We start from the raw sequence: 17,512 nt of genomic DNA on the forward strand, positions 1-17,512 counted from the left end.
AGGGAGCAGTGATTCAGCGGGACACGCAGCCGGCCCCGTGCCTGGGCGAGCCGGAGCGGGACGGGCACTGGCACGTCCCTCCCGGGGGCGGGCAGCCCCGGGGGCAGCTCCGAGCCGCCACAGCCGGGCAGGGGTCTCGCAGACCCCGGTCCCGGGAAGGCGCCGGCAGCGCCCGCGCAGCGCCGAGCACCGGGCGGCGGAGCGGCGGGGATGGGGATGGAGCAGGAGGAGGAGGAGGAGGACGAAGGGCAGGAGGTGGGGCTGGAAGTGAAACCGATTGGGGGGGGGCGGGGCGGGCTCGTCATGTGAACGGCCGCATGCTCGGGCAGAAGTGGGTCACGGCGCGGCGGAGGGGCAGGTGCCAGAGCCGCCCGGTGCCGCCCGGTGCTTCCCGGTGCCGCCCGGTGCCTCCCGGTGCCGCCGCTCCCCGCCGCGCCTCGCGCCGCTCCGGACCCCCGCGCCGCCCCATGCGCCCCCCGGCGCCCTGACCGCGGCGGACACGATGCGAGGTGGGTCCGGAGGGCTGGGGGCTGCGGGGGGCAGCGGCAGAAGTTGGTCCCGGTGGCGATCGGGGAGACCCGCATCAGCCTGGCGGAGGGGGACGGGGAGGACCCGACGTCAGCCCGGACGGGGATACGGGGGAGCCGCATTAACCCCGCCGGTGGGAGACGGGGGGACTCGGTGTCAGCCCGGACACTGACAAGGGGGGATCCGCATCAACTTTGCTGGAGGAGGACGAGGGGAGCCGCGCGGAAGGGATGGGAAGGACCCCGCAGCAGCCCCACTGGGGACACGGGGGGACCCGCACCAGCCCCGCGGAGGGGAACAAGGGGGGAACCCGCACCAGCCCCGCCGAGGCTGCTCTGCCTCCTCCAGCTCCCCCTTCGTTAGGAATAAAATTCTTGTTTATTTTGCTTTGCTTTCCGACGCCGGCTTAGACGCGCTCTTAAGCTTTTCCCCGCACTAAACCCCTTAATCTCCTCTTCAATATGTTGCTCCCACCAGGGCTGGATTTCTTGTAGTTTTTTCCCCCTTTTCCCCCTCCCCACGGCGTGGGGGACAGTTTGGGAGGCTCCTGCAGGGATGGGCGAGGGATCAGGTGCAATTTTGGGTGCCCCTTTTCCAGGGTAGGGGTGAGTTGTGCCAGCACCTGCCTGGTTTTACCCATTACCAAAGGCAATTCCTACTTTTCACCCCTCTTCTTTGCCAAGCAGGCGGTGGGGAGGAGGAGGATGGAGGGAGGAAGGGTCCAGCGGGACAATCCAGCGGGGCCTGGTGATGGTGACGCAGCGGTGAGACTCAGCTCTGTTCCCAGCGTGCTGGGCTGGGATTTTCATCCTCCTTTAAATCATTTTTCCATCATGCCCTGCCTTCCCCGAGCCCTTTGCCCTGCCAGGACTCCTTCGTGCCCCTCCATAGGTGTGTTTTGGGGATGCACGTCCTTAGGCTCATTTTGGGGTGTGGGTACCAGGACGTTCATCCCGAGCTCCTCAAATCCTGCTTCCTCCCTGCGCCACGGGTGCTGCGGCTCTGCCCCCGCCGCAATCTCGTGTAACGGTGGGGCCGGGGTGGGTGAGGAGGGCGAGGCGAGCCCCCCACATCCCCTTCCTGCCCCTCGACATCCTGGGTTTTCACCTTTATTAGCACGGAGGAAAGCATTAACGCCTGCCTAATTGCGATCACGCCTGGCTCTTACGTAGCACTTGCACAGCCAGCACCGGCTTAATTAGCAACTGGGCGAACTTTTCCTTTTTTAAAAATACTTTTCCTTTCCCCCCATGAATTGCTGGTGTTGACCCTAATTTAGGGCCAAACCCTCCTGATATCGCACCATTCCCCCCAGTCGGGCATTTTTCCCGCAGTCCCGCGTCCTCATCCTTCTCGAAGCCCAAATGCCGCATGGCGACGCCAAATTGATTCAATCTCCATTTTCCTTCCCAAAACCGCCACCGCTCTGCCCCATTTCCCCGGGGGCCACAGCAGCTCCTCGCTCCTGTCCTTCCCTGCGCCGCGGCTGCGCCGGGGCCGGGGAAGAGGCTTTGCCTTGTATAATCCTATACGATTTCCAGCCCTCCTGCTCACTTGTTTTGCAAGCAGCGTGGCGAGGAGCGTGCGGTGGCTCGGCAGCCTTTGCGACTTGTCCTAGTGACCTAGATCTGTCATTGGAAAAATCAGAGAGGGCGGAGGAGGAGCTTCCCTGCCCGTTTCGGCGGCGTGCACACGCTGGCGCGGCCGAGGGCGGCCGGCACCCACCGGCCCTCCCGCACGACGGCCGCGCCTGTCCCGGGTACCAGAGCGCGGGGATGGCCGTGCCTGCCGCTTCCCAAAAAAACAGCCTGGAGGAGAAAGCTGTCCGCTGGCTTTATGGGGTCCTGAGGGGTCCAGACGGGATTTGGGATCCCCCACCCTGGTAACCCCAGGGAGAGTCAGCAGCAGGAGGGGGAAGAGCAGTGGTGGGGGGCCGGTGGTCCCTTGTCCCTGCTCCCCGTCACGTTTAACTTTGAACTCGCAGCGGCTATTTAAAGAGCTGCTAATGTCTAAATCAGCCCGGTTTATCGGATGTGGTGAGCAGAGCTGCTCTCCTGCCTTTTTTTAGCCCCAGGGAGATAATTCCCCCCCGGTTTAGCAGCACTGCCGGAGGGGTTCTCCCACCGCAGCCCGGTTTGTCCCCACCCCGGGCTGGCAGGTCCCCCTCCCCGCTGCCTCACCTTTGCCACCCTTCTGCACCAGGCAAAGTGCAAAGGGCTGCGTCCTGCGCCGGCGGGGCTGGCCTTGGCACGGCGCTGCGTGGCACGGGAGCTGCTGAACCGGAGCTGCTGAACCGGAGCGGCCCGGGCAGGAGCCCGGCGGCCCTGGGGGAGCCACATCGCCCATCCGGAGCTGCGATTTCCCTGTTGGGGGCAAACACTGCACCACGGGACGGGGAAACACAGCGCTGTGCTGGGGACGGGGGAGAATGCAAAACCTTCGTTCGCGTGCCTGCAAGGGAAGGCGGCCAGGGGTTGCCCCAGGGAAGGGTGAGAGCAGCTGAGCGCTGTTCTGGCCCGAAGTTTCCTGGAAATCTTTGCTAATCACTTAGGAAAGCAGTTCCCCCTCCAGAATCCCAGCCCGGCACAGAGCCGTGGTTGTGTCATCTAAATTTTCCTTACTGCCCACTTGGCCTCGGTGCTGCCGGTGCCTGGAGCCGGGCTGTGAACGGCGGCATGGGCCTGGCTTGTTTGGGGTTCCCTGGGGTGCATGGATGGGGATGGGGTTTTTTGGCAGCAATGGCCGAAGTGCCGGGGTGCTGGGAGACCCCGAGGCACTGCAGCACTGGAGGCTGTTTAATAGCAAAGCCAACAGCAGATATAAAGGGGTGATAATTCCCTTTATTTCCTTATTTATTCCTGCCCTACAGCAAAAGACAGCGGATGGAGGCTGTGGGGAGGCGCAGTCACTCCCGGGGCTGGAGGTTGCTGCAGGGGATGCAGGTGCAGAGCCGGGGTTTAGGGCAGGAATGGGAAATGGGGCATTGTAGGTCCCTGCGTGTCCCTGTGGGTCCCTGTGCAGCCTGGACTCATCCTCTTCTGCCTGCTCTGGCTGCACCAGGGGGATGCTGAGTCCCCCTGGAAGGGGAGAGGTGGTGGAGGCGAAGCATCGGAGCACCCCGGTGCCCTGGCTGGGGCTGGGGGATCCAGGGGGGCTGCAGGGCTGCTGCCAATTACCAGGGGTGCCTGTCCTGTGGCATCGATCGAGCCTGGCAGAGGGATGGGGCATGGAGCTGCTTTCCCAGCAGGTTCACTGGGCAACGAGCCAGGGCACTGGGGAAGCACTGGGGGGTATTTGGGGCAGGGATGGCCCCAGAGGCACGGAGCCACCTCTGAAATACTCAGAGCTGGGATGCTCACCCCACTACCTCCAGCAAGGACACCATGGCCTCACGTGGCCCCCAGGGGAAGGGGTGGCCATATTCTGCCCCTGTGGGGTGACAGCTGTGCAGGCTCACCCTGGGGGACTGTGCAGGGATCTGCTAGTGCACCCCAAAAGAAACCCCTCCCAGGAGTCCTCACCCCACAGCCAGGGGTACCCAGTTATGTCAATGGGAAGAGGGAGGCCGCTCCAAAACGCCTCCAGCAGTAGTGGGGTCACTTGTATATCTACTTGTGACCCCAAGGCTTAATAGGGTGCTGAGGGTTTTGGGGTGATTCCCCAAAAGCAGTGAGATCATACGGCTGAGGGGATGGGACAGGGGGAGCAGGAGGAGGAGAAGGAGGAGGAGGAGGAGGAGGATGGGGCCACCATCCTCCCTGCACCACAGAGGGGGGGTCTGGCCCTCCAAGGCTGCATCCTGCAGGCCTTGCCTTGTTTTGGTTTGGGGTGCAAGAGATGCCCGCCCTTGGGGCGGAGGCGATGGAGAGGAGGGTGTGCCGGCCGATTCCTGCTCCGGGGAGGGCGGTTCTGGCTCAGCCGAAACCACCGGAGCCTCCAGCACAGCCTGGGGTGAGCGGTGCTGGGCTGGAGGGGACACACGGCCGGGTCTGGGGGGGTGACAGGCGACCTGGGCACTCTGCAGGGACAGACCTGTGCCCCTCCCCTGGAGCTGCAGCTCAGGGTGACAAACGGGTGCCCCCAGCTGGAGGTATCACCCAAAATACCTCAAAATCCCCGCTCCCGGTGGCGGGAGGTCGGGGTGCCACCCTGAGCAGCAGCCGGTTCCGGGAGTGGCCGCGGGCCCGGAAGGGTTAACGGCCGTGGTTACACAAGCGCGCGTGGCCACGGGCAGAAAGTGTGTCAGTGGGACAGGATGGCTCCAACCGCGGGGCCACGCGCAGCCGCCGCACCGGGGGCCATCGCCCCGCCACGGCCGGGCCCCGTGGCCGGACCGTGCCACAGGGCCACTTACATAAGGGCCGGCCGGTGGCAGCGGGCCGGGAGTTGGGCAAGAAGTGTTTACAGTGGGAGGAGAGCAAATACCACCGCCGGGACATTTTAATTGCCGGCTGGAGATCATTATTACTTATTTTTTTTAACCCTTTCGTTGTTTCTTTTATCCTGATCCCTATTTTAGCCCCATCGGCCACGGGGTGGAGTTTCCCTGCTGCCTGCTCGAGAGGGGGAAGAGGTTCACCCCCTCCTAAATGCCAAATGCCCCCCCCGCCCCCCCCCGTTCGCAGTGTGGCCGATTGTGGCTCGGTTGTGGTGGGAGGAGATGCTAAATTCTCCGGTGGGGAAACTGAGGCACGGGGTTGGTGTGGGGTGATTGGAGCGGGGGAATATCCGGGATTTGGGGGTCTACTGAGATGTTTTCCCTGATCACAGTGAGATTTGGGGGATGCCGGAGCTGCTGTGGCCACCCCACCCGCACCCACATTCCTTCCAATCCTTCAGATCCTGGGGATTTGCCCCAGGAGTGTGTTTGGGGGTCACAGGGCAGATGGGGGGATGGTCCGGCCGCCTCGGGGGTCCACGGCTGCGGCACGAGGGGACACTGATGGAGCCGACTCGGTGATTCAGCCGGGTTTACAATCAGAGCAGCAATTAACCGTGCTGGGCTGTAATTGCCATCGCCAGGTTACGGCCGTATCTCCACGTCAGTTATTTGGGGCGAGCGTCTTACGAGCGGGTCAGGTGCCAGTGGCGGGCACGGCCGGGTAATTAGCAGGATGGTAATTAGAGCCCCAAAAGGCTGCGGGCACACGCGGGTGGTCAGGGCTTCTCCTTCGCCAGGACAGCATCATCCCCATCACCCTCAGCTCCAGCTCCGGGGGGCTCTCGGGGGCGGGATTTGGCCACCGGCATTACACGAAGCCTTTGGGCTCGTTGGGGTTTTTGGGGGCGCTGTGGGCTGGCATCGCTGGGCTCTGCTGGGGGGTGCCGGCGATGCCGGGCCGCGCTCAGCCCCGGTGTTTGCCGGTGCCGGTAATTCCGGGTACCGGAGTATCGGCCGCGGGCGTGAGGGCGCGGCGGCCGCGATGCATCACCCGCGCTGCCGGCGGCTGCAATTAGCGTTGCATAACGAGCCGACGCCGCTTCCTGCCGGGGGTGGCACCCCCTCCCCGTGCCCCCCGCATGCCACCACCTCGGTCCAATCCCGGGACAGGGCTCGGGGCAGGGTGATGGAGAGGGGAGCGGTCCCTGCGGCCCGGCAGCGTGGGGGAAGATGGCAGCGAGATCCAGGGAATTGGGGGTGTCTTGGTCATCGGAGCTGGGTGGTGATTTGAGGGTGGCCATGCGTGGCCCTCCTGGTGCCTCCATGCCCCTGCGAAAAAGGGTGGCCTTGGGGCTGCGGTGTTGGTGCAGCTGCGGGGGATGTGAGGATGCCCTGGACATCCCTGCCCTGCCCACCACGGGGAAATCAGCTCTGCTCTCCCAGGCTCAGAACCACGGCAGAGGCATGGGCAGAGGATGTGGGGAGGGGCAGGGATGGGATGTGACTCCCTCGAGTCGGGGGACAACAAACAGCCCCGGGAGAAGCCCAGCTCAGCAGCCTGGGGGAGGAGGGGTAAGCCCCAAAACCACCGGGTGCATGTGGAGCATTGGGTTAATCAGTGAGTCAAAGGATGCAGGAGGGATCCATCCCTCCACTTACAGCTGTATTGGGAGCGAGTCCTTCCCCAGAGCAGCCGAAAGCGAACCTGCCTCGGGGGATACAGTGGTGGCATCCCTGGGGGGTACTGATGGCATCCCCGGGGGTACCAATAGCATCCCTGGGGGTACCAATAGCATCCCTGGGGGTATCAATAGCATCCCTGGGATATTGAGCATCCCTGGGGGTACCGATGGCTCCCCTGAGGGACAGAGAGTATCCCTAGGAAGGACCAATGCCATTCCTGGGGGACTGAGCATCCCTGAGAGACTGATGGCACCTCGGCTGCCCCTCTGCCCAGCGAGGCTTCACTGCCCCATCCCAGCCTGCCCCAAGCAGCAAGGGACCCAGGACCCTGCCGGGTGCTGGGGTACAGGTGGCACTGGCCGGGCACTGGGATTGTCACTCGCAGAGGTGGCCCCACAGAACACATCTCTCCACCAGAGCCGATGGCTCCCAGGGGAGAAGAGAGGCAGAAGGGAATTACCCGAGCGGGGATTTGCACAGGCCCAGGAGATTGGAAATAACCATAATCTGGCCGTGGGGGTTATTTTGGTGCGGTGGTGGCTGCCCAGCACCCTCGAGAGCGATGCCAGGCTGAGCCCAGCGGGGGGTGCGGGGGCTGGAGCGGGGATTAGAGGGTGCAGAGATGCCGGGAGGCACGTACAAGTCCCGGGGGTGCCGAGCATCCCCCACCCCCCGCGCGGGTCGGGAGGGCAGAGCCAGCCCAGATCTGGGGCAGCTGGAAAATGAGGAGGACGAAGCCTATTAGCAGCTCAGTGCCAGCGAAGCAGAAGCAGGGAGGGAAGCGGATTTGTGGGGGGAAGGGGGCCGGGACCTTGAGCTGGGGATGGCTATATTGGTGCTGGGTTTCAAAGGAGCTGCTGGGGGGGGGGGGCGCGGGGGGGTCCAGACCCTCTGCTCAGGCCAGACCTCCAGCAGCAGAGCATCTGCAGCTGCAGGAATGGGGATGGTCCCTGGGCCAAGGCTGTCCCTGTCCTGGTGCACACATCAGTTGAAAAATAAGGGGAGTGATTCCTGGGCAGGCTGGGGCAGAAAACATTCTGTGCTCTCCCGGATCCAAGGGCTTTCCTACCCTGTTTCTTGCTGCTGGGGGATGGGGGTACCCCATGCCCTGTGTGAACCTTTTAGCGATATCTCTGAGGTGCAATAATCCTTGTGGGATTCTGTGGGAAAGGCTGAGCTGTTGGTGGGTCTAGCTCTCGTGCCTCAGTTTCCCCAGGTGCTGAGCCAGCCCGCGGCTATCATGGCCAGGGGCCATCTCCCTCCTCCCACTCAGCAGTGACCATTATTAACCCCCCTGGTTTCCCCTCTTTTCCCACCCACCACAGCCCAAATTGAGGTGATCCCGTGCAAGATCTGTGGAGACAAATCCTCAGGGATCCACTATGGTGTCATCACCTGCGAAGGCTGCAAGGTGAGCCCGGGGAGGCCGGCTGCGGGCAGGGGGGGCGGCCCTGGCTTCCAGCCGGGAACTTTCCCAACTCCTCCCACCCCATCCCGGGCAGGGTTTCTTTCGGAGGAGCCAGCAGAACAATGCCAGCTACTCCTGCTCCCGGCAAAGGAACTGCCTGATCGACCGCACCAACCGCAACCGCTGCCAGCACTGCCGCCTGCAGAAATGCCTGGCACTGGGCATGTCCCGCGACGGTGAGTCGTGCCCCGGGGTCCCCAGGGGCCACCTGCTCCTCCGAGGAGTGAGCTGGACACTCAGGATGAAGCTGCTTCCTTCGCAGGGCCAGGGCGGTGCAAGGAGGGTTTGGGAAGCAAGAAATGCTTTTGTGTTTTCCATGGGAAAATCGAAACTGGCTCTGTTTGGTTTGACCCAGGGTTGGTCTGGGACAGGGGGGTGCATCCAGTGGGGTCCCAGCCCCACTTGGGGCTCAGAGACCCCCAAAGCAGGCACTCTCCCGGGAGCCAGGACCTTTCCCAGGGCAGTGGGCGGTCGTGGCTTTGCCCTGGGGGTGAAGCTGCCCTGACACGGCCGCGTCTCCCCCGGGGCAGCGGTGAAGTTCGGCCGCATGTCCAAGAAGCAGCGGGACAGCCTCTACGCCGAGGTGCAGAAGCACCAGCAGAGCCAGGAGCAGAGCGGCGGCACCAAGGATGAGCCCGAGCCCCTGAGCCGTGTCTACACCACGAGCGTCAGCAGCGGCCTCTCGGACCTGGACGAGATCTCCACGCTCTCTGACGGGCTCCTCTTCGACTTCCCCCTGACCCCCGATGGCAGCAGCACCTACTACAACCTGGACCTGCTGGCCTCGGCACAGCCCTCACCCGACCAGTCCAGCCTGGACGTGGCTGATGCCACGCTCATCAAGCAGGAGTCCATCTACGAGCTGATGCTGGAGCCGGCGCTGTTGGCACACGGGGCACTGGAGGGTGCCCAGCTGCCCCCTGACATCTCTGTCCTGGAGATCGGTGAGTGCCGGTGCGGTGCAGGGCAAGTGTGGGGTGGGTGTGGCCCCGAGGATGGTGCTTGGGGCCACCCCAGCACCTTGCAGGACACACCCAGCTCTGGGGACACACTAGGGGAAGGTGTTCCTGCCCACAGCAGGGGGTTGGAATGAGATTTAAGATGAATAAGTGGATGTGATTTAAGCTTCCAACCCAAACCATTCTGGGGTTCAAAGATAGAGAGCCCAGCTTCAGCTCTTGGAGCAGCCCCAAGGCTCCCTGGTGGAGTTCAGCACACCCAAGGTCATATGGCACATCCCTTGCTTGTTTTAGGCTCAGCCCCTGCTGCCCCACCTGTCCTCACACCCCCGTGACACCGTGTGAGAGCCCCATTACCCCTCCAGCCCTCAGCCCCAGCAGCCCCAGAGGCAAGGACGGGGTTGGGGTCCCCAGGTGTCACCACCTGCTGTCCCCACCTTGCAGACCGGGTGGCCCAGAACGTGGTGAAGTCACACCTGGAGACGTGCCAGTACACAACGGAGGAGCTCAAGCGCCTGGCGTGGAGCCTCTACTCCCCCGAGGAGGTCCGTGCCCTGCAGAGCAAGGTGAGTGCCACTGTCGCACCCCCTGGCACAGCCAGTGTCCCCTGGGGCCACGCTGAGGTGGGGATGAAGATGAGGAGGGTCTGTTGGTGCTTTGGGAGCAGCCCAGAGGGGGAGCTTGCTGTGGCAGCTCACCTCCCAGGTGTCCTAATGCCACCATCCCCCGTGGATGGCACGGCACTGGGGTCTCATCCCTGTCCTGGGGGGGTCACAGAGCTGGGGTGCCGGGGTGCCAGCACTCCCTGAGAGTGTCCCCGCTGTGGCACAGAGCTGCGAGGCCATGTGGCAGCAGTGCTCGCTGCAGATCTCCAACGCCATCCAGTACGTGGTGGAGTTCGCCAAGCGCATCGACGGCTTCATGGAGCTCTGCCAGAATGACCAGATCATCCTCCTGAAAGCCGGTAAGAGGGGGAGCCCCACCGCCCCCCTTGCGTCCCTGCCACCCCCCTTCGTGTCCCCCCTGTCCCCCTCCCCTCCCCAACACCTCTCCTGAGCGGCAGCTGTGGGGCCAGAAGCAAATCCCATCTTTTCTCTTGGCTGGTGCTTTCCTTTTGGGGGTCCCCACCCTGGTGCCCCAGTTCTCCCAGTGCTGGGGGAGCAGGAGCTGGGCTGGAAGGAGCTGAAGGTCACGTCTAAGGGTGATGCTGAAGGAGGGCACGTGGGGAGTGCCTGCCTTGGGCAGAGGCTTTTCTCCATGGCCGCCCTCATCCAAATGTCACCCAGAAACTGGGATGGAAATGAGAACAGAAGGTTTTCCTCTGGGAGAAGGGGTGCCAAACTCAAGCAGGAGCAGGGAGGATTGACAGAAAAGGATTGGCCTCTTCTCCCATCAAGAGACTGGGAAGGGGAGGATGATGGCAGCGCACACCCACGTCCCCCACCCTTCCATCTGCCCAACCTGGCAATGCCGTGCCCAGGCCAGGGAGCTGAATGTGCAAAATCCCCGAAACACTGGGAAAACCTCATAGTTTCTAATCTGTCAGAGCTGGGGAGCTGAGATTAGCACCCAGCCCTGGGGACACGTGCCAGCGTCCCAGCAGGGTGCTGTACCCCAAAGCCAGAATTGGCTGTGCCTGACACGCTGGAGTTTAACTCATTCTTTCATTTCTTCCTTCCATTTTCTTTTTATTTATTTTGTTTTCACCCTTTCCTCTCTCTCGGTACTCCACCACGACCTCGGTCTCTCTGTGCCTGGCTGCGAATGACTGGATAATATTTCCCTTTGGTGAAATATTGTGGTCACAATTGGACACCTAAAAAACCCCAACAAATCCCAAAAACCCAAACTGTTGAAATACCCATTCTGCTCTTGGGAATGAACAATCTGGACCTCAAACGTGCACTGGGGGCTTTCCTCTTTCTTACATTTGGTCCTGGGGTGATGGAAACCCCCCTGACCTTCCCCACCCTGCCCTGCCCTGCCCTGCCCTCGTCTGCGCTCTCTCTGCCTACATCAGGTTGCCTCGAGGTGCTGCTGATCCGCATGATCCGCGCGTTCAACCCCTTGAACAACACCGTCCTCTTCGAGGGCAAGTTCGGTGGGATGCAGATGTTCAAATCTCTTGGTAAGGGCTTGAGCTGCCTTTCCCTCAGGGCTGTCTTTCCCCTTCTTCTTCTTTCCCCTTCTTTTTCTTTCCCCTTCTTTTTCTTTCCCCTTCTTTTTCTTTCCCCTTCTTTTTCTTTCCCCTTCTTTTTCTTTCCCCTTCTTTTTCTTTCCCTTTCTTCTTCTTTCCCCTTCTTCTTTCCTTCTCCTTCCTTCTCCTTCTCCTCCTCTCCCTATCCTCTGTTTTCCCTGTCCCTCCCCTCCCTGTCCCTGTCCCTGTCCTCTCCCTCTGGAACCCAGTCAAGGCTGGAATTTGCAGCCAGGTGAGTGTCCAGGACCCCCCTCCACCCATCTCGTCTCCCAAAACCTTTCCGAGCTCCGGGTGCCGCTGGGTTCTGCTGGTGGGTGGGCAGAGCAGTGGCAGTGAGGTGTGAGGTGTCCCTGCTGTCCCCTGCTCAGGCTGTGACGACCTCATCGGTGCCGTCTTCGAGCTGGGGAGGACCCTGTGCCGCCTGCAGCTGTCAGACGAGGAGCTCGCCCTCTTCACTGCTGCTGTCCTGCTCTCCCCAGGTACTGGGGGCCCCCATATCTGGGGCTGTCCTGTGGGGAGAGCTGACCCCAGAAAGCTTCCTTAGTGGATGATTTCAGTTATTCCTGGGAAAGGAACTTGGGGGAAAAAAATGCATCTAAAGATGCACAAAATGCATTTGTCAAATTTCCTTGATGGGAAGAGGAACCGTGTCACCCATGGTGGGGTGGGGAGCATAGAGAGGAGCCAAATGTCCCCAAAACCATCCTGGAGAGCAGGAAGGGTTAAAAGAGCCAGGGGCCACTGTCCTGTGCCTGGAAGAGACCCTGTGGTGACTCTGACCCTGTGGTTGTGGGAAATGGATCAGCCTCTAATAGTGATAGCATTCTAATAGTCAGCTTCTAATTGTGATAGCGTGATTTATAACATATATATATTGTCTCACCCTTCACATAAGACTAAAAATAAAACACAAGTTTTTTAAAACACCTCTCCGTTGCCCCATCTCTAAGTCAGAAAAGAACCTAATCCAACTTTGTCCTTCCTCTCCCACAGACCGCCCGTGGCTGACCGAGTCCAAGAAGGTGCAAAAGCTCCAGGACAAGATCTACGTGGCCCTGCAGCACGAGATCCAGAAGAAACACTCCACTGAGGACAAGCTCTCGAAGGTAGGGCACAGGAAACCCAGCCAGGGGTGCAGGGGGTGTCTGAGCTGGGGGATGTGGCTGTGCCAGAGCTCATGAGCCACACAGGGGCATTTTGGAGAGACACCTCAAACCTGTCAGAGGAGAAGAATTTCTCCTTCCAAGGGCTGTGAATCCCTGTTGTGGTGCAGGCAGAGGCAGCACCGTGCTGCTGAACCTGGCAGTGCATCAGGAAGTGGGTATTTTTAGGTAAAAGGAGCCATTTTGGGAATGCTTTGACCTGTACAGAGCTGGGGCGGGGAGGAGCCCCCCCCGTGGAAAGATGTAGGTTTGGTGCTGAGGCCAGGTTGCTGCCAGGCTGCCCAAATGTGGGCAGTCTGCTGGTGCCCCAGTACCAGATCCCCAAACCTACCCACTGTGCCCAGGGAGGGGGGAACAGCAGTGCAAGGGACACCAACTGGGAACCCAGTGGTCCCCAAACCCCCCTGCTTGTCCCCAAGGGAGTGGCATCAGGGCCACTACACCCAGCATCCCAGTGGTCACCAGTTCCTTCTCTCCCTGCAGATGGTTTCCAAGCTGCCCTTGATGAAGACCATTTGCAACCTGCACTTGGACAAGCTGGAATTTTTCCGTCTCCTGCACCCGGAGACTGCCATGAACTTCCCCCCCCTCTATAAGGAGGTTTTCAACTCGGAGCTTCAGTACAGCGACCCCCGGGAGAGCTAAGGCCGGCAGCCAGCGGCCCCCTTCGAGCTCCCCAAAACCTGGAGACAAACTGCACTTCAGAGCTTTGGGGCAATTTATTTAAATCAAATAATCAAACGCAAGAGAAGCCCGGAGGGGCTGCGGTGCCTCCCTGGCCCCGTCTCCTCGCTGTGGATTGCAATAGCTCTTGAATGTAAAGCACCTTGAAGGAAAAAGCAAACGGACTTTGCCATACCAGTGAAATGAATGTGAAATCTCTGCTTGGGAGAGGAGATGCTCCTGGCAGTGGTGAGGGACCGGCTGCTCCCGGTGACACAGGAGGAGGGAATGCCCTTCCCGCTGTCCCGGCTGCACTCTCCACCTCCGATTTTTATTTCTTTATTTTTTAATTATTATTTTTATTTTATTGTGGTTTTTTTAACCCGAACATCAGGCATGGGATAAAGAAGGGGCGATGCTGACTCAGCTGGGTTGGGTTGGGGCTGCAGCTGAGGAGAGGGCAAGGATAGAGCCTTTGCTTTATTTCATCTCCCATGGGTGCAGTGGGACCCTGGGAGCTTGGCCAAGAAAAGTCTGGCTGTGGCTGGTTGGGGATTCAGCACAGCATTTTCCAGTGGGGGAAGCTGGTGTGAGGGAAAAGATGCCCACTGCAGCAGGGGAAGAGCTTTGCAGTGTCTCCATGCCCTCCATCACAGCATTTTCCCAAATTCCCAGCCAGCTCCTCGTCCAGCTGGGCGACCACCTGACTTTGTGGAGCTGGTTCAGCAGGTTCACCTGCCTTGTGCCACCTCTGTGCATCCCAGAAGCTTTTCCAGGCCCGTGGGACTTCAGACAGACCCCAAATCCTGGCCATCCCACCCCAGAGGCACCCATGGCCACTGGGGGGGCTCCAGGGCTGTCCCTGTCCCCGTGGTGGCCGCAGCAGCGGTGGCTCTCTGGGTGCTGCTGTTGTGTGTAGTTCTCTTATCAATTCCTTAAAACTGCCCCATGCTTCAGCACCCAGAGCAGGGTTTGTGACCTTTCCCCACCCAGCCCACAGCTGGTCCCATTCCCAGGTTCCCCTTTCCCACACCACACACAGGTGCCCAGACGTGGCTGCCTGCTGCTGCAGGCTGAGCTGGACCCAGGCTTTCCCCTCAATGAGCTCCCTAGAACTGTTATTTTGGGAGTTGCTCCTGAGTTAGCAGGATTTAGGAGCTTTTTAGGGGGAGAAACTGCCTGCTGGAGTCAAGGGGAAGTGAAAGGTCCTTACTCTTCCCTTTGAGGAATAAGGCTGGGTGGAAGGAATGTGGTGTTTGGGACCTGCTGCTCCTTTTGGGAGGCTCAAAAGGGGATGAAGGAAGGATTGGTGGGATGATGCTGTTCTTGGCCACAGCAGCAGGGGATGCTTGAGAGACTTTGTGGCTCTGCAGATGGATTTTTCTGTCCCTGTTCCTGCTCCCGCTGCAGCAAATGCCAAAAAACTACAAGGGAAAAATCTGCTCCAAGGCAGCCCCAGTTTTGCTGACAAAGGGCTAAAATCCCAAGCTCCTTACCTGCTTTGTGCTGATTCCTCGTGCACCCAACCCCATCCTCGGGCAACTCGGATCATCCCCGAGCAGGAGCCAAAATCTTTGGATCCATAACTGCACCCTTTAAACTAAACAAGCAGCTTTTTCAGTGACGTGAGGGATATCCCTACTTTTATTAAAAGACCTCCTAGGGAAGACCATGGACCAACCTCGACGAGGGAAGACTCCCCAGGAAGCTGATGGGATTTCTGCTCTGCTCGAAGGCACAGGGAAATGGGGACCGCGTTCCGCCCCGGCAGCTGCCACCGCCGCGCGCAGCCCGAGCTCCCTGCGTTTGCCAACCACATCCCAACAGCAAACTCCCATGGGTTTGCTGACCACATCCCAACTGCTTCTGGGAGTAGATTGGAGCCCACCAGCCTCAGCTCCCTCTCCGTTGGAGCCAGGTCTCTGGGAAAAGGCTGCTGGCGCTCCCACGGCCCCACGCGACGTCCAGTGCCAATGCGTCGCTGTCCAGCGCAGCGTCCACGGCGTGGCCTCTCCTGCCCTCTCCAAAGCTTGGACAGAAGAGAGAAGTCAGTGCTGCCTTTTACGTCCAGAGGGTTGTGCCTTTTTTTTTTTTGGGAAGCATCATTTCCGACAGCACCATTCACTTCCCGGGAAAAGCACCCCCAGAACATGACTGTGCTCGGAGGGAACAGCCCGTGGGTGTTTGGGAACGTTTGGGGAAAAACAGGAAAAAAAAAAAAAAAAAAAAAAGCACACACCCTTCTTTTTTGCCCTCAGTATTCGTCAGCCAACCCAACACACACCAATGGTCAACGCCACCGAGTTCATTTCATCTGGCAAAGAACCCAGGAAAGCACCTTAATTTGGGAACAGGCCATCACAGCGTCCATCCCGTGGGGAGAGATTCTGGATTATTCTGAGCAATAAGAGCCCCCTCCACGGGAACCTAGGGAAGACTGGAAGTATTAAGCACGTGTAACTCGACCTGCCAAACCGCGGGAACCTGCACTTTTCAGTTCTTTTCAGAGGAACCGACTTGATTTGATGATTTTTTTGGGAGGGGATAAAGTGATTTGGTGTCAATTCGGTGATTCCTAGCCTGGGACGGATGCCATGCATGGAAAGGGATGGCAAGGGGTGGAAAGGGATGGCAAGGGATGGCAGCCCCTGCTTGGGGCTTGCCAGGGCTGTGCCAAGGCTCCTCACCCCTCCTGGGCCCAGAGCTTGGAGCTCACAGGGAAAGGGCGAACGACAAAGCCTGGGCAGAAATGCCCGAAAAAGGGAGATTTCCCTCTCCCCTTGGCCAGTGCAGAGGGGGCCCGGGAGCCCCGAGCCCCCCATGGCTCCGGTGCTCCGGAGACGTTCCCATCCCAACACGGGATGTTCCTTTCCAACAGCCCTGGGCCGCCAGCGATGGCTCTTTTCCAGACCAAGATTAATTTAGTGTTTGTTTGTCTGCTCTGGCAGTTTAGCTGAGTGTCCATTTCCACCCACAGAACCCTCACACTGTGTATAAAGATGGATCAAAAATATATATAATATATATTCTTGTGAATGTTGGTGCAAAAGAGAAAAATATATAAAGTTTTGGTCGGTTTTATGTTATTTTTTATCTCTATAAATGAAAGGAAGAAATGGAAGACCTTTTATTTCCATTTACCACCCCTCCACACACACCTACCTGTAGATACCAGCAGGTTTTATGGAAATGTTTTACTTTTTAGATTTAGGAAAATGCTTCTGTTCTCATTGAATGTTCTGTCTTGTAAGATTGTAATTTCTATTTTTTTAAAGAAAAGAAAATAACTAAATAAAATTTCCTCTTTCAGACCAGTCAGCTTAGGAAGGGAGGGCAGGGGAGGGAGAAACGTTTATTTAAGGACAAAAACTGTTGTCGGAATTTTTCATAACATTAAATAAAAAGTAATATAATGTATGGATGACAACCTTTTTACTGAGGTGTGTTCTATAGGTACATAGATGTATATTGCACAAAATTTACAGGAAGAAAAATAAAGTCTGTTTCACAAGGTGAAAAAAAAATATAATGTCGGAAATAGTGATTTTAAATTTTAGCAAAGAGTGAGAGTGGAAGCGAATCCCTCAAAGTGATGGAAAAAGCTTTCATTTATTCCATGGGCTCAGGACTGAGCTGTAGCAGAATCCCAGACTGGATTGGGTTGGAGGGACCTCAAAGCCCATCCAGTGCCAGCCCTGCCATGGCAGGGACATCCACCACCATCCCAGGCTGCTCCAAGCCCTGTCCAGCCTGGCCTTGGGCACTGCCAAGGATCCAGGGGCAGCCACAGCTGCTCTGGGCACCCTGGGCCAGGGCCTGCCCACCCTGCCAGGGAACAATTCCTGCCCAAGATCCCATCCATCCTGTTCAGGATTTGGACATAAAGGTGGATTTCAGGCACTGGGAGGTGTTCTTGCTTCACTTAATGCACAACAAAGTGAGCCAGGAGGAGGCTGGACCAGTGCCCTGGGGTGTGTGTTTGGTTTGGAGCCTTTGGAAGCACTTCCCAGCCCCTCTGCATCCCCAGCCTGGGCACTCCAAGGAAGAGCAGAGGTCTGGGAAGGTTCTTCATCAGGGAATGCTCCTTAAGCAGCCCTTGAGCTGAGGGACAGGGACTGCACCTGGCAGTACCGGGGACATTTCGGGGCAGGAGAGTGGAGACAGGGCTGGGGGGATGGTGCATCAGTGGGGAGGAATCAGGGACAGCCAAGGAGCATTTGGGAGTCATTTTCAAACAGTTCTCAGTCCTAGGAAGGAAAGAACACCCCAGATACAGCAGGGCATTATACACGGATGGTCATGGATGTCCTGGATTTAACAAGGATGCAAAGACTTTGGATGCCAGGCACTAATCTCTGCTCTGGGCCAGGGACAGGAGGCCAGGAAGGGCTGGAGCTGTGCCAGGGCTTGGCATGGAGCTCAGGGAAAGGTTCTTCCCCCCGAGGCTGCTGGCACTGCCCAGGCTCCCCA

At 59.1% G+C, this 17,512-nt stretch overlaps 1 protein-coding gene across 1 annotated transcript; it reads left to right on the forward strand.

Moving 5' to 3' along the window:
- The first annotated feature begins 441 nt into the window (after positions 1 to 441).
- On the forward strand, positions 442 to 16,469 carry LOC128800638 (nuclear receptor ROR-beta-like). The gene is made up of 10 exons (XM_053965978.1): positions 442 to 509; positions 7,918 to 8,003; positions 8,095 to 8,236; positions 8,591 to 9,004; positions 9,464 to 9,585; positions 9,851 to 9,983; positions 11,040 to 11,147; positions 11,585 to 11,695; positions 12,210 to 12,322; positions 12,863 to 16,469. The coding sequence occupies exons 1-10, from the start codon at positions 503 to 505 to the stop codon at positions 13,022 to 13,024; spliced, it is 1,398 nt and encodes a 465-aa protein (XP_053821953.1). The 5' UTR covers positions 442 to 502; the 3' UTR covers positions 13,025 to 16,469.
- Positions 16,470 to 17,512: the final 1,043 nt, after the last annotated feature.

The sequence above is a fragment of the Vidua chalybeata genome, chromosome 27 (assembly GCF_026979565.1).
Source record: "Vidua chalybeata isolate OUT-0048 chromosome 27, bVidCha1 merged haplotype, whole genome shotgun sequence".
Taxonomy (NCBI): domain Eukaryota; kingdom Metazoa; phylum Chordata; class Aves; order Passeriformes; family Viduidae; genus Vidua; species Vidua chalybeata.